The sequence below is a fragment of the Genypterus blacodes genome, unplaced genomic scaffold (assembly GCF_046128005.1).
Source record: "Genypterus blacodes isolate CSIRO-AG114 ecotype Tasmania unplaced genomic scaffold, CSIRO-AGI_Gbla_v1 ptg000057l_1, whole genome shotgun sequence".
Taxonomy (NCBI): Eukaryota; Metazoa; Chordata; class Actinopteri; order Ophidiiformes; family Ophidiidae; genus Genypterus; species Genypterus blacodes.
The window spans coordinates 811,635-832,901 of NW_027466869.1; the positions used below are offsets into that span (position 1 = coordinate 811,635).

Here is a 21,267-nt window from a genome sequence, read left to right on the forward strand (position 1 = left end):
CCTCTTTCAGAATTATCTTCAAAAAGGGCCAAAACCTAAATGCTAAAACTCATTAAGGGTTTTATATATAACCGTACAAAAAAGAAGTAAAGAAAATATCATGCATTTAGGAAAACATGCAGTAGGGGGAAGCTTCTATGTTTATCAATGTTTGATTCTGTTGGGAGTATCAGAGAGGGCGCGGTTAACGTTAAAGGACATTTCTGGGGATATAGTTCATAATATGAAATGAGCCTAAGTTTTTTTTTCCAGTGTAAAAATGTCGTGAATGTGTGAAAATTACAAAAATCATACAAAGATGAGTTGTGACGGCTTTTAATTTTAATGTCTTTGTAATGAATTGCACGTATCAAGGACACTGAATTGCGATATAAAACAACAACTACAATCTAAATCAAAACATTACGGAGAGCACGTGAAGGCAGCATCACATCGTGCGTGGTGGCGAAGGATGGGCTTCGGCGCATGCGCACAGAGATGACGGGAAACTGTGGCTGGCTCCGTTAGCATCGTGAGCTAGCGGGCTGTGGCGGTGGGGGAAACAGTGTGGAGGAAGGAAGGCGGCCAGCGCTCTGTACGCAGAGACACCAACGGCTTCAAATCGCCCCAGCTAATCCTTAAACCTCACCATTATCCCTCCATGGTGTCGGGGAAAGGAAGATAACGTTAATAACCTCCACTGCCACTGAAATTAGCCTCAAAGATACAACAAAGATAAGGAAATCTGCGTAAAGATTCTTTCATCTCCTTGCAGCCTGAACGTCTTTTCCCCCTTCCTCTATTTTGATTATTACTTAACACACCATCTTAATTGTGAAGATGAGGTTATCGACTAGCAGACAACGCGCGGTAGGAGAAGGAGATGGCAAGAAGATGGACCAGGCTCCTCCGGTTAGAAACCCTTTTGTGCACGTCTTGAAATTCACCCCTCTGGAAAAGGCAAAGGTAAGCTAGCGAATGCGTTACTCTTTACGAATAAGCAGGAGTTTGTTTGTCTCTTTTCTGTTCCGTTTGTATTATAATGGTGTATTTGTGGGGTGGGGGTGTGCAGAAGCTGTCACCATCATTTAAGTTGGCAATTTTCCTGATTGCATGTCAGCTGAGCTCGCGTTAGCCCGGGCAGCTACCATTAGCTCCATACATGTTGCTCTCTCTTGTTGATTTACAGCCGGGCTTGAGTGCTTGGACGCCGGCTGTGGGGTCCTGAAAGTCTTTTGAAATAGCTCATTTTCCTCATTGCTGCATCGGCATAGATTCCACACGCGTACAAAAAACGAAAATCAATTTTTACTCAGGAATACGCTTTAAGTGGGCAGTGTTTGGAGTATGACCGCCTGTTTAGGACGGGCCTAGCTTGTTGCGTCCTACCTCAGCCCATTCTAGTCTAGGTTTCGAAACTTTATCCTTATTAGAAGGACGTCTATGTTTACATTTTATTTCTTCCTCAATGCCGTTTTTTTATAGCTTCCCTTTCATTTCACCCCCGACTGGTTGCTCTTATCACAGCCTCGGTGCGTAACACGTGTGGATGGATGGATGGATGATCGATGATAAAGAGGGAAGCCTGATTTGCCATTATCAGGGTGTTTTATCTACATCACAGGCATGTAAATAAAGAATAGAATAGAAAAGCCACTTGATTGTGTTTTCCTCAGTCCAGCCAGTGAGGTTGATAATCAGATTTAAAGCTTCCAGGCTTGTTTCCAAAAAAGGTGTTAACGTGCAGGCTGCAGCTTGATTGCAATCACCAATATTGTGCCAAAGCTGATGCCTCATGGCGCAGATTTCCACAACATAGAGCCCGGATTCTCTGAGAGATGGAAATGTCGGGTGCCATTTTGGCCCCAAGAAGACACTGACCTATCCAGCAGAAGGTGACTGAAGTGTTGTTGGGGATAAATGAATCAAATACGCCTCAGTTTGGGAGCACTGTTTTCTTTCCCCCCCAGAGAATGAACCTTTGACTTAGGGGGGTTTGTTTAAAGAGAAAAGACCAGATGTCGGTAAAAGGGAGCTTTATTGATTTGGTCCTCATGTAATTTCCAGGATAATTTATAAAAACCTTCCACAGTTTTACACAACCATTCAACTCTCCAGATGGTGGAAACATGGACCCAGTCATGTGGACGCCCCTTCCTGCACCCTGTCCATGGGACTATATGCCATTTAAATACACTAATTTCAACCATTTGGAGTGTGTAGTGATGGAGGCTGCTGTCTCACAGATGAAGAAACACACACTTTGATGCAGGCTTATCCGTGCACATCTTTGTTTCAAATTTTGTACAGAACAAGAATGCAGGATAAAGTGTGTATTTCAGCAGCAGAGCTCTGGTTTTCTGCATGACTCTGCCCTGTACAGCAGGTGTAACAGTATCTTGTTACCAGGAATAATAGTGACCTAGGGAGGTTCACATTGTCTTTTTCTTCCAAGCGACTGAAGGGGGGGGAAAGGTAGAATGTCAGTTGGATCTCAGCCAAGGGAATGTGTCAGTAACCTGGTTCCTCTCTTAAGGGACTTAAATAAGTATTAAGGAGGGTATTATTGGCGTGATACATCAAACATACATAGGCTTTGTTTAATTTTGACAGAAGGACTGAAAATGGATGCCAAGTGTTTATTTCACTTCCTCATTCCAACAGCACTTCTGTACCTATTTGGCTCAACTCGCATTCTAATAAATCACAGAGCCTAACAGGTTGTTACTCGTGTCACTTCCTTTCGCGGATCACGCTACGATATCACACGCAGCACTAGAAAGATTGAATTGGAAGTGTAACTCCACAAACGAGTACCAAATGTTTTGGTTTCAAGCTGACTATTCCCTCTAGGTCAGGCATTTCAGAGAGAGTGATGCAGTTTTGTGTACCTCATTTAAACGGCTCTAGCAGTTGTCAAAGTGTAAAAGTCGCGGCTGTGCGTCCCTGTATGGGACCTTTAGCAAAGAGCAAGTGACCAAAAGATTGGCCAGCGATATGTAAAACTGTCTGTTTTGGTGTTGGTTTGTGGTTATACTTGTGAAACCCTGCGAGGAAAGGTTACACATTTGGAGCGGAAACAGGGTTATACCTTGCTGTGAGGGTCGGGTAGACAGTTTGATATGATAAAAGAATACCTGCACAGAAAATGGGCATCGAGTTGAAACTAGGGTAGTTAGTAGCTCTTATCTTATCACTGAAACTACAATGATTTGCCTAGATTCCCATTAGTACACTGTGCTTGAATGTACCTATGTATTTTATCAGTAACTCTTTAAATTGCACTTACAGTTTTGCACCAGGAGGAGTTGACGTATTTGTCAACACAGGTCTTAAGCATTGCCCTGACGTACAGACGTATTGATGATATTTCGTTGCTGTGTCATCAAACACTCCAGACTTAGTCGTGGCACTGAGCCGAGCACTAAAACTCCAAAGGTGTCAAAAGTCGCCGATGTTAAAAGTTAAATTATCCTAGGTTTGCATTTGACAAGCCTGATTTACATTCCTGCCTGATTTATCGAGGGATCCCAGCAATGGGCCTGCTAATCCGGTTTAATCCTGACAAAGAAGCAATAACATTACATTACATTACATTACGATCATTTGGCAGACGCTTTTATCCAAAGCGACTTACATTACATTACCACCCTTCGCAGAGGGGGGAGCAATTGAGGCCACTGCCTCCCTCCCTAGCAATGAGTCAATAGTTCCTTCCCACACAGTGGATCAGCATCCCTTAGTGCCATCAGACTTTGACTCTTTATGCAGGATTGCAGGGTGCAGTTACCTTGCAGATGGTTAACATGGTGAAGATCCAGGGTCTGTTTCTTAAACACTTGAAGCATTGTTTCTACATTTAGCCCTGCGATAGAGAAACTTGATTTTCTTTGCCCTCGTCGTAACAGCTCTCCACATTTCAAGACCGCTTACACTGCGTTATGAATCAAAAGCTAAAAATGGCAAACGAGATACGTGTACGCTTATCAAAAGAGAGCAGATCTGTATTACTGTGTCCAAAGAGATTGTAAACCACACCTGATGGCTCTTTAGTTTAAAGGCAATCTTTATTGTACGAGCTCCTTTAGACCTCACCCTCAGAGGTCATCTCTGTTCGGACAGTTGGTTACTGATTGTTGCTGTGGATTCCCGTGTCAGAGTTCACCAGCGTCAACACAAAAGCGTTTTGAGGCTCGATTCCCGGTGTTGTGTACGTCAAAACAGGCAACCGTGCAAGAATGGGATGAGTGACTGTCTGCTGTTGGACTGGCTGCAGGTGGTGGAATTCCTTGATAACCTGCCCCCCGCCCCCTTCCCTCCAATAAAAACTGTTAAAGAAAATTGCTGCAACCCATTCTCAACAATGCAGGATTCACAATGAACAAAAGGCTTTGGAACTGAGGCAGAGAATGTGTTTCATGCTGAAGTCTGCATCATTTTGTTTTGAAGCAAATGCACAATCGTGTCCCCAACCTTTTCCAGCAAAGCGCTCTTTACTATGAACAAGTACAACACATTCTGTATTTTGCTTTGGTTTTGTGCAAGAGCCGATATTTGCATGCTATTTGCAAGTAGACATTTGAGCACACGGGAGGTTTAACATGATTAATTTATATGTTGAGTGGATGCAGGGATATTGGAGGAAAGGATCTGCGGTGATGTCACAGCGATGACAGTAGCAGGATGAGTGTCGAGCATTATTTTGACGTTTCCCCCCCACACCCGCATTCAACAAAACCCAATTAACATTATCCAGTTACTCCATCCAGTGTGCTCTTAATTGTTTTTCCTTGTTCGCCCCCTTTGCCATTGTCAAGAGATTAACTTGTCTCCAACTACGCCTAATGGTCTCCAAAATCTGCTGCTCATCGACGGCGCAAGCAGACAGATCAGCAGTATTTAAATTGGCCAAACTGTCAGAACGGAGCTCCGTGGGGACGAACAGAGCAACTTCAGAGATAAACCCTCACGCTCCACAGTAGTGAGTCCTATCGGAGCAAATATTGACAGAAGATAAGGGCGGCTGCTATCAGGGAGTCATAAAAAGCTGTAAAGTTAACAGTCACCACCCGGCCCCCGGAGCCTGTGGGTGCTGTGTTGATCTGAGAGGCTCGGATGAAGACCTATAGCTGAGAAATCACCGCTACAATAAATGTTTGTAGCCCAATTAGTCTTCTGCGGCCTTAAAGGAGAGCTTTTAACATTTGTCAGGAAAGCTATGTTAGTGTTGTTAAAGTAATAATGGGCATTTGTTGTTTTATATTGTGATGGAATAAGGTATTTGGGGGTTGATTGTTTCCTGTGTTGCATTTGTAACGGTGGTAGAAATCAACATTTAATTATATTTGTTGATTCAAACAGTAGTTCTTCATTACATTATTACGCATACCTCGCAGAATAATGTACAGAAGACCAGGAATGCTGCAGATGTTAAACAGCTGCATAGTTTTATACAACACATTTAATACAAAACTCATACTGTTGCATATTGATTGGGGAATTGTCATATTGATTTGCATATCCCCCCCCCCCATCTCTCTTTTTCTCTTGCAGATCGCATTAATGACGGTCACACTGTTCCCCATTCGCCTGCTCATGGCCGCCTTCATGATGCTGCTGGCTTGGCCTTTTGCCTTCGTGGCTTCAGTAGGACGTTCTGAGACAAGCGTTGAACCTCAGTGCCTCTGGAGGAGGTGGGTGTCCTGGTGTGTGCATGTAATACACGCATGGGAATGGTTTTTAAATTTAGATTTTCGTTTAGTCAAGAGTTCTGTGGGAAAAGTGGGGATTCAGGGGTTAAATTCTTACTGTTTGTTGCGCTGAGGAACAATGGCACTACACTATGCAAGTATCATCACCTCCTGCATGTGTCCTCTCCCTTTTCCAGAGTGGTGGACGTGGCCCTGAAAGTCATCATGCGGGTCATGTGGTTTGCCGGAGGTTTTCATTGGATGACGGTGAAAGGGCGAAGAGCGCTGCCCGCAGAAGCACCGATCCTCACTTTAGCGCCGCACTCCTCTTACTTTGATGCCATCCCAGTTACCATGTCAATGGCCTCTATCGTCATGAAGGCTGAGAGCAAGGATATACCGCTCTGGGGCAGTAAGTAACAAACACACTAATGCATACAAAGGTGCTCTGTTGTGAGGCAGGGAACTGTCTGCCCCGCTACTCTGATCTAAGACAGCATTGCAACATCCACTAGTCAGAAGAAAAGGACTGGATGTCTACTCTTGGACAGCTCATGGTGCTTTTCAGTTTAAGGTGTGAATGGCAGAATACACATCAGCGACAGAGAGCTGGTAGCTTCATGTAAGAAGTGCATACAGAAGTTTGAGTAAACTTGGAACACAAGTCTATTTGAGCTGTGTTCATCTCACAGGCTCCTATTCTCCTCTCCTGCTGGGACTGCTGAGAGGCCTGCTTGCTTTTAATCCCTCCAGATTTCTTACATTTAATATTAGTATAATATCAAATATAATACATTTTCTTCCTGTGCTATGTAAAACAATATGTGATATTAACAGTGACCAACAATGTGTGTATTCATCACACTCTGACGCGTCCCATGGACACTTCAGCAGGGATCAGGCTCTAGTGTCTCTGCAAACCAGCGGAATCCAGAGCAGCATTAAGTCCTGATTCAGCCACAGTGACGTGTGTGTCGAGTGTATCTCAGACTAACTACAGCCATAATCCTTTCTTGTTGGCACTCAGCTAACAGTTGGAGTCAGTTCCTCCCTGCTTCTGTTTGTTTCATGCTTGTATTCATATTGAGATAGCCTCATTCTCCATCAAGTGTTTTGTCTCATCTTTTCTTTTAAACTGGCACATTTATTATAAATTGATTATTATTATTATTATTAATTATGGAAGAATTTGAAGATGCTCTGAAGATGATTAGTTTCCCAGTCCTCCTGCTTATTCCTATATGTGTTGTTTAAGGGTTGAAGAAGTGTACAGTATAATGGCTTAACCTTTGCTTTGCACATTGTGCAAACATAATTTAGACAATGTTTTGCAGTTGCCTCACTCTGTTTACCTGAAAATTGTTGCAGGCAGTACAGAGAAAGCTAAAATGTGTCCCTTTGTCTTCTCCCCACCCCTGTCTTCTCTTGCCGCCTCTTTTTGCTTCCAGCTTTGATAAAATTCATCAGGCCAGTGTTTGTGTCGCGGTCAGACCAGGACTCCAGAAAGAAAACTGTGGAGGAGATCAAACGCAGAGCCCACTCTGGTGGGGAATGGCCTCAGGTACGCTCACCTTGACAGTTTAAAAAAGTGGTGCAATGAAATAAAACAGTATATAGTACGTATGAGCGCTTTGGAACATGTTTAAAATGTGTACTAACCTAGAAGTTCAGGGAAAAGCCATTTGTTGACGTTTTTCTGTGACATATGAAGCAGTTCCTCTCACTCCTACAGATAATGATATTTCCAGAGGGAACATGCACCAATAGATCCTGCCTAATCACCTTCAAGCCAGGTAAGATGTGTTGATGCCATCTGTTTCCCCATTAGGTGCTCATTACACTCTCTCATTTCACTTCTCACTTCTAATCATAGATTTTAGTTTTCACTGCAAATTCCCATTATTTCCAAATATTCTAAGAGATTAATCAAAGTTTAAATGGAGAAAACTGAGATGTGTTTGTGTAATGATTGCTATATGAGGAAATGCAGTAAAGATGAGATTTGAAAACGGCTTGAATACAAGACAGACATGACTAAAAAAGACTCCAAACAGCTTGTGCAGTGTGCTCCAAGTGTTCTGATGCCAATAAATCACACTGCAAGTCCCAAACAATGATTTTCACATCTAGATGTAGTGGACGTGTTTGTCAGCATTGTTTTCAAAGCTCGTCACACGTCTCAGCTCTTATTTGTCACGTATCCTATATTTGTCCAACTTTTTTCCCCATTAACTTGTTTCAACAATGTTTTGGCCGACAACAGTCAAAGATCTATAATTAGTGCTACTGTGCGTATTTTTGTTCTGCATTTAATTAATGTGAAAGTACCTTCTGTCGATTTGTTTTGTCTGATATCTTAACTATTTATTCTCTTGTAGGGGCCTTCATCCCCACTGTTCCGGTGCAGCCTGTTGTCATCCGTTACCCAAATAAACTGGTAAGAAATGAACCTCTTAATGTGGGCGGCTCATCAGTGTCCAGTGGTTCTCAAGCCTGGCCAAGTGAATTACACTGGATCTCTTACACAACCAGAGATGTTGGTTCTTGAGCTGCATATCTCTATAAGAACGTGATTAGAAAAGCTAGATTGACTTCTCCAGGATAATTGCACACTCTGGTGTTCATCGAGAAGTGTATACATATCCACACTTGAAACCACAATCAGTACGTGTCTGATTGGCTGATTGTAATGATGCATGAGAGGAAACAGTTTGCAGAGATAATTTTACAGGCTACCAAGAATTCAAAAGCATTATTTGCACTAAATGCGAGTAAGCAGAGCAAATAGTATCACACGGGTTAAAGTAAGATACAAACATCAATGTGTTTTTTCCTTTACCATTCACGTATTATATTATTAATACACTAATACGCAGAGCAATTAGTTGAGTTAGTAGTCTTTAAATAGTCATTTAATTTAAGGATTGAGACGCACTGCTGTGGACAGTCTCTCTGTCTCTCTCAGTGATTCTGATATATCGATTCAGCCTCTTTCTTTCTGCAAAATGCTCGAATATTCAAATGCAGCCTGACTCTGTCTCTCCCCATTAACGCTGGATAAAGTCAAATTAAATTCAAATATGCACCACTGCCAGGGCAGTAAAGAAAGCCTATTGTGCCAAGGCAACACAGTTACAATGATGGCATCACTTCCACTGATGTCTGCTAGAAGTGTAATTCATGTGCTAAATGACACAAGGAAGGACATTTTAAAAAAAGTGAATGAGGAGATGCAGTTGTCGGTGTTGTTAAATTGTTTACAGCACCTGGGAAAACCTGCAGATGCTGTAAGGTCATTGCACATAATTGTATCCAAGATCAAATCCAAAGGTTTATAATCTTATACAGCATTATGATCAATAAAAACAGTGTCTTATTAACTCGTGTAAGGGTGAGACTGTGATAAAAACAAAATACTATGGTAGGAGGTGAAGAAATCTCTTTCATGACTACAATATAATAAAATGTGCTTTTAAAGTGTCTGATATCATACAATGCTTTGACTTCAACAAGTTCATTCTGGCACTTTCTTTGTACAGGACACAATCACGTGGACGTGGCAGGGCCCTGGAGCGTAAGTACTAAATTTAATGCCGCCTTTATTACACTGTAGATGTGTGTTCCAGTTACTATTGCCTTGTTAACTTTGAAATAGTTTCTACCCTTGCCGAAGTTTTCAGATAGCAGCCAGACTTTTGTTCAGCAGTTTGGAGCAGGATTTTCCTCACGATACTGAGTAGACCAATACTGTCTCCATCGCGTGAGGTTTCATGTTGATGTGTTGCAGCCACATGGCTAATGAAACTTTCTTTAATCTTCCTCAAAATTCCTGCAAAATAGATTCCCTGGCACATGGCTTATAGCCTTTGACTTAAATACAACGCAGCTGTCGAGTGAGCTCAAATAACAGCATTTGCAGTGAGCTAAGGCAAAATGACAAGCAGCTAATACCTGACTGACATAATGTCCAGCTGCAGCAGTGGCATTTCTCTAAAGGGCTGCAGGTTTTACTTTACACGGCTCAGGCTGGAAGGGCGGCCGTTAAGGGATTAGAAGGTTCCCGCTTCTATTCTGTGCTCCGCCTAGAGAGCCTGTTGAAGTGTTGTTGAGCAAGACGGTGAACCCCGAACTGCTCCCTGATGTAGAGGTTGTGCTCCCTGCATGTAATGCCCCTGCTATCAGTGTGTATGAAGAGATGAATGTGAGCTTGAGTACTTTATCACCGTAAAGCGACATACAAGTACAGCCCATTTGTAATGTATTTGTCCTTATCAAAAAGAAGTAATTTTTTGTATTTTAAGTAAAACTTGTTATATGTACAACACAGAAAACAATACAGGAAATAGAGCTCAAGCCTCACTAAGGAACACATTTTTTAAATCAGAACAACACTTCACAGTAAGATTAAGATATTAGCCTTTCAGGCAAGAATTCCCATATATTTCCATTAATTGTGTGTTCTCCAGAACATAGTTCCAACAGTAAATAAACAGAAAAGCAATAAATAAATACTCATGATCTGAATGGAATGTATTTAAATACCAAATTAATTTCAATTATTCGATGTGTAAATATATAAAAATAATACTTCAAAATAATTGATTACTGATTATTGATTGAATTATTAGAGATTGTCATGGATTACTTTCTCAAACTCTCTAAATCCCAAAGGCAGTAATGAGTCTTGATGAGAGCTCAAACAGGCTGAGGGAATGTAGTAATGCCTTGAGAAGAAATAGTGCCCTTGTTCTCTCCGTAGTGTCCTGAGACTACAACTGTGTGTCCTCTTTTGATTTATCTTCCAACACTATGGCGGGTCTCTTAATTGCTGTTGGCCGTCATCCCGGCTTACTTGGGCAGAACAAAGTGTGGTAACTACAGAGTCGGTTGGCCAAAAGGCGACGAGGACACGCACGCTTATGCACACCGCTGATAGCACCGGGAAAAGAGCACATGCAGTCATATTCAGCAAATCGCATTCAAGTCATTCTTTTACAAATGAAGACAAAAGTAAGTAAAGGAGCCACAGGGACAGTAATGGCAGCCACTGGCTTGTAGATGGCAAACCGAATGCTCTCTTAAGTGTTCACTCGTATATCCCCATCACATTCATCTGTAGGAAAGTCACAATGTCTCATAAGCCAGCAGTGTTAAGTCAATACACTCACTTTGTTTACATGGGCTCAATACTCAAGTATAAGAGATGTGTTGCTCCGTATAAACAGAGTCCACTCATTGATCAAGTTCATGTGGAGGTGCTTTACTCTGACAAAGACGTTTACATGCCTGAATAAATAGATGTAAAACCGTTTAATCCAGGTCAGTCACTCAAGAGTAAACATGCCTCGATCTCTGCCGACTTCAGTCACGCAGCGTATAAATGACTTGTAAAGAAACATTGATTTGTTGCCTTCATCAAACTTTAATGAAAAATGTAATGCGCATGTAAACTGCACTGAGTGTGATTACATTTCCGTTGTGCAAGTCACATAATGAACGTCACGTCGAGATCTAAATGTTTGCACTTCTTGACCTAGTTTGGAAAAATCATGAATAATTTGTCAACGACTGAAAGCATTGTTGTGCACGCACTCCACACAGAGACAACAGTGGAAGAGGCCGATGTCTGTGTATGCAAGTGTGATTAAACGCTAGGTCCCAAGTGATGCTCACACACCGTGACTCCAATGCTGCAGGAGCTCCAGGACAAATCTCCCAAAGTGAACGTGGCATTGATTCGGCCATTCGACATATTGACATCTCAGTTCGCCCAATCTAGACCTTGAAAATCCCACCGTGTGTGTGAAGCCAGAAGAAGTGAGATCAATGCGTTTTTCGTTGTTTGCCGGTTGTTTACGTTGCCCTGTTGTTTTCCAGGTTTGAAATCTTGTGGCTGACGCTCTGCCAGCTCCACAACGAGTTTGAGATAGAGGTGAGTGAGTGTGAAGCGAGCCTTCTGTGCTGTGTATGAGTTGGATGATGGCGTGCGTGGCCACAAGGACCATTGAATTAAGGAAGTTTTGTTTTTCCCCATGTGAAATGCAGCTACTGTAATTCTTCCTCTTTTTTTCCTGTCTTTCTTGAAGCTGTTTCAATATTATTCTCCTTTTCTGTGTTTTCAAAATTTATCTGCGCTAATAAAATAGCTTCTAAGTTGCCCGCAGGGAAATGAATAATTGCTGGCAGTTAATGGATTGTGTGTTTTATAAGCACTTTTAATAATGGATCCGTACAATGAAGAATTAACTTGTGTTGTCATAGAGTTTTTGCTGACTCAGACTGATTTTTCTGCTCTCTATGCAGTATCTCCCAATCTACACACCCTCAGAGGAGGAGAAGCGAAATCCTGCTCTCTTTGCCATCAATGTGAGACGCATCATGGCCAAGTAAGTTCAACTTCACTCCTCCTCCTCCTCCTGCAGACATGGCGTTAGTTCACCCCTGAGTGACATTACACTGTAACACTGTCCAAGTCTGCTGTACTATCTCTCTTTTGTTGTACTGGAGTCACTCAGCTTACACCTACCAGCCTGTATTCTATTGCTGTCCTACAAATAAACTAACATGGGACTGGAAACGGCTAAATGACTTTGTTGTCTCTACATTATACGCATACGTTTTGTCAATATGAACTTAGATTTAGATTTCATATTGACACACACACAGGCTGACGCGGCCGCATTGTGCACTCTGTGCCTCCTCAGAGCCCTGGGCGTACCCATCACAGACTATTCATTTGAAGACTGCCAGCTGGCCATGGCAGAAGGCCAGTTGAGGCTGCCGGTCGACACCTGTCTGCTGGAGTTCGCCAAGCTCGTCCGGAGACTGGGGTGAGCCGCTCGCACCTCCCCGTGTGTGCATCCTCGCCACCGTTCATCTCCGAAATATGAAGAGATCCTTTTAGAAGATGCTCAGAAGCAAAGCTGCACAAATAATGAATGACTTAGTCTTTCACAACATGTGTTAATTTTAAAACAAATCTGCTAAGGAACAGGGTAAAAATTCATACTAATATATATAAACTTGTAAGTAATATATGTAAGTAAACAAGATCAATACTTGCACACAAAAATAGTTGGATTAGACGTGTTTTTAGGATTTAGTAGAGTTTATAAATCTATTCACAGACACCCCCTCACTGTCCGCAGGCTGAAACCCCGAAACACGGAGAAGCTCCTTCAGGAGTACGGCAACAGAGCCAGGAAGCTGGAGGGGGAGATGCTCAACCTGGACGACTTCGCTCAGTACCTGGATGTCCCAGTCTCAGACTCGCTGCGAGACATGTTGGCTCTCTTCGACGAGGTAAGCACAGAGGAAACTTCTGTACCGTCACCATACACACAGTATATGTCATATAACATGAGTAAATATGTCATATATCGTCCCAGGGGATGAATTGTGATCATCTTGTCATATCCACTCATAATCGCCTACCTTACCTTAATCCTTCATTCAGTAATACAACACAACATGCCTGTGGTATACATTCAAAGTGTTTCTGCAACAATATGTTCACAATCTTATCTTCACCTTCACGCTCTTCCTTCCTTTCTCCAGCACGAAGAAAACTGCATCGATATCAGAGAATATGTGATCGCCTTATCGGTGGTATGCAGACCTGCCAAAACTCTGGAAACGATGAAATTGGCCTTTAAGGTACGCTCCGTCCCTGGCATCATGCTTATCTGCTCCGCAGATAGAATGGAGCTTTTCATGCTCACTTACGACCGGCTTGACATTTACACCGTCGTAAAGCCTTTTTATTCTGCATAGGTCGATACATTGCCTTGTAATGTCGGTGTAGGAAAAAAAAAGTAAATATTTGTTCCACGTGCTGGTTTACTGTTCAAAGCACTTTTCCTGTGCACAGATCTGCATTTCATAACACGATGAAACGCCCATGTATCATTTATGTTCATGTGTAGCTCCATTGAGTCACATTCATGCCTTCACTTGAATGGCTTTATAGAATGATTTGACTGAAGCAGGGCGGTGACCTCATAAACCCTCTCAGTACATGTGTATTATTTATATCTTTTTTGTTATTTCTATAGAACAAGTATCTGACTCTTCATGTGCCAAACGCGTCAGAGATGCATACCCGAAATGAAAAGTCTACAAAGTAACTTCTCTATCTTATCTCCTGGTGTCTTCTCTAGATGTTCGAGGCAGAGGAGGACGGTGCCATCACAGAGAGGGAGTTGGCAGTTATTCTGAAGACGTCTTTAGGAGTCGGTCACCTCGACGTTTCCCATCTGTTTACTGCCATCGACATCGAAGACACGGGGAAGATCACGTTTGGTAAGGAACCCAACACTGGTATTGTTGATGAATTTGATCCGGTTTGGCGAGTCTTGCACAAGCTGCGTCTTGTGCAAGACTCCTTTTGTAAGTGCCTTCACCCCAGGCGTCTTACATGTTGGCCCAAATTTTATACGACAGCACTGTGGTTAATCTTCATTTTTTATAAGTTTATGTATCATCTTAAAGGTGTCATAGTTTGTCGATCAAAGTTTATTTCTTCTTTTAGTCTCTAGTCTCTTCTTTTGCCGCACTTCCTCCTCAGTTGAGAGTTGTTGTCATTCAAGTGCAGTTTTTCCTCCTCATGTCTGTGTGTGTGTTAAACGTTGCCTGTGTCTCTGCCGCCCTCTTGTGGCGCCCATGCAGACAAGTTCAGGAGCTTCGCCGAGCAGCACCCGGACTTCGCCGAGGACTACCTATACGCAGAAAACGGAGGCTACCACAGCGCCCCCTACTGCAGCAACCACACAGAGTCCCGCCTCTCCTCCCCCCACCCCAACCCGCAGAACACTGCCACCGCCAAAGCAGCCAACGGTATCTGCCCCGACTTCAGCCCCAGAGAGCACGACGGCACAACAGACAGACTCAGCAAGAAACACAACTAAAAGGGTTGAGAACACGGGAGCGGCGACCGAAAACACAAACACCTCTCCTGGTGAGAGTGTGTAAGGGCGTGTTCGAGGGGAGGAGCGAGGTCGGCGATTACAAAAGGAGGACATTTACCAGTTTTTTATTAGTTTTGTGTCCATAAAACGTGTCAGAGTTTATTTTCATCTCGCTGAGAGTTCAATTTCCTTTTTTTATTTGTTTATATTAAAGATCTCTAGAATGACAAATGAAGGCTGTTTGTAGACGGAATGCGTGAAAATGTGAAGGGTAAGCACTTATTCAAATTCACGGGGGAAGTAATTTTTTTTCCCCTCCCTCATCCCCTCCAACATGGTACTGACTGTGCATGTTATCATATTCCAAGAGGGAAGCAAAGACGAGGAAGATGCCCCCGGACAGTAAAGTGAACTTTGTTTTTAGTGAAATCGATGTTATGAATTTTTCTTAAGTTGGTTTGTGACTTTGTGACCCATTTCTTCTCTTTAATGAAGGAAGGCCAGAGAGGACCAGTGACAATGTGACCGCCCGAGGCTTCCTGCTTCATTAGTCACATTCGAGGTGAACTCATGTCTGTGTATCTCAATCGTCATAATTATTGAGCCTGTTATATATAAACGATGATAACTTTGATTTAGCTCAGGGTTCAGTCAAAATAATGTCAAATGTAAACTTGTATGATGTCATGATTGTTGACATTCACTGGGCTATGTGCATGTCTTTTTTCCTATGACATCACTACTCTCCTGCCTAATCATTCCTCATTCACACACACACACACAAACACACACACACTTTTGTAATGGCTGGAATAACACAACGTGGACCAAAAATGCAGTAGGTCAGCTGGTATGTTTGTACTGTCCTCTTCAATTCAGTGGTGTAATGGCTTTAAGGGGGGACATCACTATCTGTGGTCACTGTAAGCACATGCAGTTTGGTGGATGGGTTTACCAAAGGCCAGATCCTGGTTCTTCTTTTTTCTTTTTTTTTTTGCCAACGCTGTAACACATTTGTAGAAGTATCCTCGGCCCGATCGTCCCGGTTTACTCGCCCCCTGTCGTTGGGAGTTGGGCGCCTTTCTCAATCTCCCGATCACATTTGAAGGCCCTAACTGCAATTGCAATTTTTGTTTGCCTCTTTTCTGGCTTGTTGCTGCCACAAAAGATCAGATTAATCAATAATCGTCTGCCGAGTGTCGCAGACAATGAAGTTCTAAGTGTTTAAGATTGTGGATTTAAGCTGAAGTTTGAGAAAGTGGAATTTTTCATTTTCAATTTCCAGTTTATTGCAAGGAAAACTTTATCACAAATCTGAGATTGCAATCAACATTGACCTTTTTGGCGTTTGGAAATCATTTTGAATGTTAGTTTAAAGTTTTAGATAACATAATGTTGCTCCTTTCAATCAATTACCAGTAAAGAAGGTATTGACTTCTCTCTTGTTTCTTAAAAACAACAACTTCTCTTAAAATGGAAAGATTGTGCTGTAAATAAGTATGAATCATTTATTTTAAATGGAGAAAACTTCTTCCTTCCCTGTGCAAACCACATGAAACTCAGAATACATTCAATAATATATATTTTTTAGCATATTGTACTTGGGATCGAAGGTTTAATTCAGTTTACCTGCCAACTATATTTGCCACATGAGGATTTCAAACAGAATCTTTTTGAATTTTCTATGCTAAAACATGCTTCATGGTGTCAAGTCAGCATTGTAAACGTCCCATCTTCCATCAGATCCATGACTGCATACGTGCATCCCTGTTATGGCTTTCAGTGAAGCAATATTTTACATCTCTTTAGCCTTCTGAAGATAAATCCTTTTAAAGAGTTCCGTTATGTATTTTGAATCTTCCAAATGCGGGGCATTTTGCGAATTTTTGATATACCTATATGAATGATTTTTATTTTCACTGCCATGACAAAGATCTGTGATCTTCTCTCCTCTGCAGATTGTATCAATGGTTAAAAATGAGCCACTTTTTATTTTCCTTTGTATAATACTACAGTTTTTGTGCTGTATGTAAACTTCTGTTTATAGTATTACATGTATCGCTGAGGTGACTGCGTACGCTAATTTCATAAAGGAAACCGATAGCCTTGAATATATATATATAAGTTTTATGATTAAAAAGAGAATGTATAGACAATCTTGTCATTATCAGAATCTCTGATCACACACTTTTTATCTCAGCGTGTCGGCCTTGAGGTGACTTCTTACACCACATGACGGGTCTCACCGCTCACACTCCAGGCTTTATTTTGCCTTTCATGTTTCCCCTTAAATCACCACTTTGTCCCATAAATATGTATGTATTTGTGCTTGCACTTTAGATCTTTTTTTTTTTTTTTTAAGGGTTGCAGTATTGTAGCTCAGCTTTTGTACATTCATATCTACAGTATTTGCTACAGTTATGGGAGCACAGGAAATTAGGGATCACAAAACAACTGGAATCTGTCCCCCAGCCCACATTTGATGTCCTGTCAGAGTTCAGTTTGTTTCTATTAATGCGTTTTAGGCCTTTTTTTTTTTCCTCTCGGGATTGTGGAAGTTTATTAATCTGAATATGTTGGACTGGTAGGATTGTAGAGATTTGAATGACTTAAAAGCTAAAACTTTGCAACATGGAATGAAAAAGTATTAACGTACCGATGGTTTAAGACACTGCACATGTATGAGGGAAGCCTTGCTGTTATTTGTACATAGCGGCGATAACTGAGAATGTCTAAGCAAACATGTTATTGACTTATTCCCCTTTAAAATGTATCTTATGTTATGAATTTACCACTTGTGGGGCATTGCAGCCTGTAGTTTTCTAACTGGTTCTTTTCTGATTGATTTTTTTTTGGTTTGTTTTCTTTCTTTTTTTCTGACTGTGAATTACAAATGAAACTGAAACAAAAGCATCAGAGGGATGAGATTTTTCAAGGCCTGACCTGAAAAAAGGAACTTTATGTCCTGTTTTTTGTTTTGTTTTTTCCCTTTGGGTTTGTTTTGGTTTTTCTGTCCAACTGTATTTTAAACTTTAAAATGTTTTTTTATATAGATATAGAGCAAAATTCCTACTTTGTTTTATTGGTCGTCAGCAGGTCAAATACGTACATTTTATACATACAATATTTCCAATCAACAACAATTCAGGATTTGGGGATTTATGTGATATTGCATTTAATATTGGTTTGTTGTGATACTGTAATATGTCTTCTCACACTTAAAAACTCTTCTTTCCACTTTTTATTCACAAAACCTCACTTTGGGTGGGTTAAACCTTTTCCTTTTTTCTTTTTTTTTACTTGCTATCTAAAAAGATCAAAGCTTGTAGTAGACGATCTTATATTTATTCGGCTGCTGCCTGCTCACATCAGTGTCTCCGGCCGTGAGCCTAAGACGAGAGACTTATGTGCTCTGGAATAGAGTGATAGTGTCTCTCTGATGGCGTCTAACGTGCGGACCAGTGCTGTTTTCTCTGTAGCGTTCTTCCTGTCTTTTTCTATCCTCCTCCTCCATGAGGTTTTATTTTATTAATGCATTTTGATGATGAAGAGTCATTACTGCAAGCTACTTTGAATTTGTCTGTTCAGGACTGCTATGATATAACTTGTTAATGTGACTCTTGGATTGAATTAAAAAAGCCAAACTTAACACACAAGTTGTGTCGGTGTCGGTGGGTAACAGCTGATGGGTGAATCAGAGACAACTATGGAGAATGAATGAATGATCCATTATGGGTGTAGTACTTTTGAAGGACATAACCACAAATATGGAAACTCACCTCAAGCAATTTTAAATTGTTTTTTAAGATTCATTAATTTAACGATGCTGCACACTTCCACCAGGATTTGTTAGAAGCTTTTAAGGCATCACGCTAACAAACAACAAAACTCTGAATGTAGGAATTCCAGCTTTTCCGTATCTTTATTCATAAACCAAAAAGCTCCCAAGGCAGCAACATGTACAGAGCTGACCTCATACTGACATCGATTAAGTTACAATCTCACCTTTCATGCAATTTTTCAAAACAACTGTCAGGCCAATCATTTGAGTATTACCGTGCCTGGAAGCGTTAATCCAATGCCATCAATATTATTGGATCTGAATGTCAGCATGTAGTGAAATGTCTAATAATCTATGATTTGGATCATTATTGTTACAGTGAGTTTGCTTTAAGTGAGCCTGTCTTGGTTTTCATTGATTCCACATTGATGCCTGTAGATATTCTGTCTAAGGCTGAATTCTCAGGGAATGCAATTGAATGATTTTCACTGGCAATATGGGATATTCATGGACAGTGTATACTAGTGTGTGTGTATTGATGTTTGTGTCTCCATATTCTTACACACTTGCCAGTTTGTGGATGAATTATATGATTTAAAAAAAGAAAATATCTCAATCTCATCAAAACAGAACAGATTTGTGTTTGCTTTACAGATTGTCCCCATCAAGAGTCCTCATGGTGAGGCTCAGCAGATACGATCACATAGATTAAATGCTTATTGTAAATCCAACGAGGCTTCATTTAGAGATCAGTGATACAGATGTCAATTTCATCGGTGTTGATAGTTAAGCCCAGGTGATTTCTACTTTCCTTTACTCATCCTTGGTTTTGTCTGGAGCTCAGATGTTCCTTGCAAACCCACATGTAAGACTGCAAACAGGCCCGACAGCAGACCCAACCCTCGTTTTTATTTCTTTGCAATCTCATTTTCACTCTTTTCACAACTTCTTGCCCTTCTGCCATCGTCCTGACCCTCCACCTCCACTTCAGCCTCCTCCTAATCTGTCCCCTCCTTCGCTGGGTCTCAGCTGTTGCATTTATGAAAACAAGACACTCGATTATGTTCGGCCGATCGTTGTCCCAGCTCCATCGGAAACCTCATACGTCCAGCAACGATTTCTGATATGAGGCCTGAGGCATGATGGATGATTGCACTTCAAAGGTGTGTTGGTTGCGGTGACGTCGGTGAGAGGGGAGAGTGGGGGGGGGGGGGGGGGAGGATTAATGGCCGCTTGATCATTATGATTGCCTCGCAAACAACAAGCTGTCATTCTGGACACAAGGGTTCATAGATCTCTACGTGGGGAGCAGGCTGATTGTGTTATTTGACGCTCCTCTCCTGCTTTGGATGAGTTAGAAAAAGGGGAGACGTCCCTGTGTGGGGATTGATTCTGTTTAGGATTGTTGGACATTATAGGTAATGAGATTTCTGCACATTGGCAGGTACAGGTGTGTGTTTGCATCGGAGAAAAAAAAGAGAAAATTGCAATTGTTAGACTAATGGGGATGTGGTGGTGACTTGGATCAGGGAGGTGCTGGAGCCATGACACAGAGAGAACAAGTGAACTGCATCATGGGATTTGAATGATTAGTTTCCACATCATTTCTCACACCTCTGAAAGCTGACGACATTTTCCATCAGAAACCTTTTTGCGATTATTTGCTGTGGACATTTGTGCTGCATCAATACTTCACCAACACACCAACAAGATCCTACCTGTAGCCGTAGTGAGTCATTACATGAGTCAATAATTATAAAACCATGAAAGCTAAAGCGATGCCTCATACTGCTGCCACAGTCGTTCCACCCACAGGAACCACTGCAGGAGACACGCAGAGTGCCGGAATCTCCATTTAAAACAACGATAGAAGAAGTTGTTTCATGAATTCATACATCGTTGTCAATATCAATGTTTCTGGATATATTTATGTAGTGGAGCTGCACTGATAAGAGAAATTATGAATTATTCTTTTTAGGATTTCATAGAAAGGGACTAGACTGTCAAGTATGATACAAAATGAAACCCTCTGATTAGATATCTTGTTTATTTGAGCTTTCCCCTCTCGCAGCTGCGATTGAGAAAGATCTGACTTTTTTCCGCCTTATCCAATATATTATATACGTTGAATTCCCAAACCAGTCTACTCCACATAGATAGTATTGGTAACATAGGTCTTAATATGAAGAATGACAAAGGATAGAGAGAAATGTGGCTTCACACACCTGGAATCCCTTAACTTCCAGAGACAAAGCACGCACAAACCTACAGATATGTTTACATGATTGCAGACAGACAGGTGCCTCAAGGAGACCCCCTGAAAGAAACATATCCCCTGGAGAGAAGCATATCCCCTGGAGAGGTGAAAACTATTCTGGCAATCGTTTCAAACTGGACTCTGACCTTTAATACAAATGTCCTTGTCAATTCGTTGCACATGTATCAACATACACAGACCTTTAGTCAACATTCCAGTTCCTTCCTATTTTGTCTATTCTGTATTTTAGTGTAATTTTAGGTGTTCGAACAGGAAAAGGGGGGCTAGAGAGAGGAGGAGAAAGAGATGTAGCGTGGGTCTAGAGAGAGGGAGGGGTGTGACAGAGGGAGGTGGGGGGCTTGATTGTTTCTCATATTTCAAGAGTGGTCCTGCAGACAGATTTCCACAGCAGACCACAGGGCACTCTGGTCTCTGTGTGTCTGTCACAGGAGCCAAAGGGTTCTTGGAGGCTTTGCTACAACTCGTGGAAGATTGCCATCCCTTATCTTTTTTTTATCTGTTTTACCTCTGTGTTCTGTCTGTCTCTTTCCTTCTGTCCGTCTCTGTCGACCATATATGAGTCAAACTGTGTCCGAGTCAAACACTGGGAAGGAGCTTCTGCCAAAATATGCTCAGCAGCATTTAGAAAAGCGC

The 21,267-nt window shown here is 41.6% G+C and overlaps 1 protein-coding gene across 1 annotated transcript; it reads left to right on the forward strand.

Moving 5' to 3' along the window:
• Positions 1–488: 488 nt before the first annotated feature.
• LOC143002563 (lysophosphatidylcholine acyltransferase 1) lies at positions 489–16,672 on the forward strand. The gene is made up of 14 exons (XM_076152725.1): positions 489–945; positions 5,533–5,672; positions 5,867–6,081; positions 7,118–7,230; positions 7,402–7,462; positions 8,048–8,106; positions 9,209–9,243; positions 11,547–11,601; positions 11,973–12,055; positions 12,374–12,499; positions 12,818–12,971; positions 13,227–13,325; positions 13,829–13,970; positions 14,337–16,672. Exons 1-14 carry the CDS (start codon positions 820–822, stop codon positions 14,573–14,575), a joined length of 1,647 nt encoding a protein of 548 aa, XP_076008840.1. The 5' UTR covers positions 489–819; the 3' UTR covers positions 14,576–16,672.
• The last annotated feature ends 4,595 nt before the right edge of the window (positions 16,673–21,267 follow it).

Excerpts from the sequence above, each read along its gene's own strand:
- LOC143002563 (XM_076152725.1), top strand. The coding sequence starts at position 820 with ATGAGGTTATCGACTAGCAGACAACGCGCGGTAGGAGAAGGAGATGGC. Across the intron at positions 6,082-7,117 it reads GGATATACCGCTCTGGGGCA|CTTTGATAAAATTCATCAGG; the intron begins GTAAGTAACAAA and ends TTTTGCTTCCAG. Across the intron at positions 12,500-12,817 it reads AAGCTCGTCCGGAGACTGGG|GCTGAAACCCCGAAACACGG; the intron begins GTGAGCCGCTCG and ends CACTGTCCGCAG.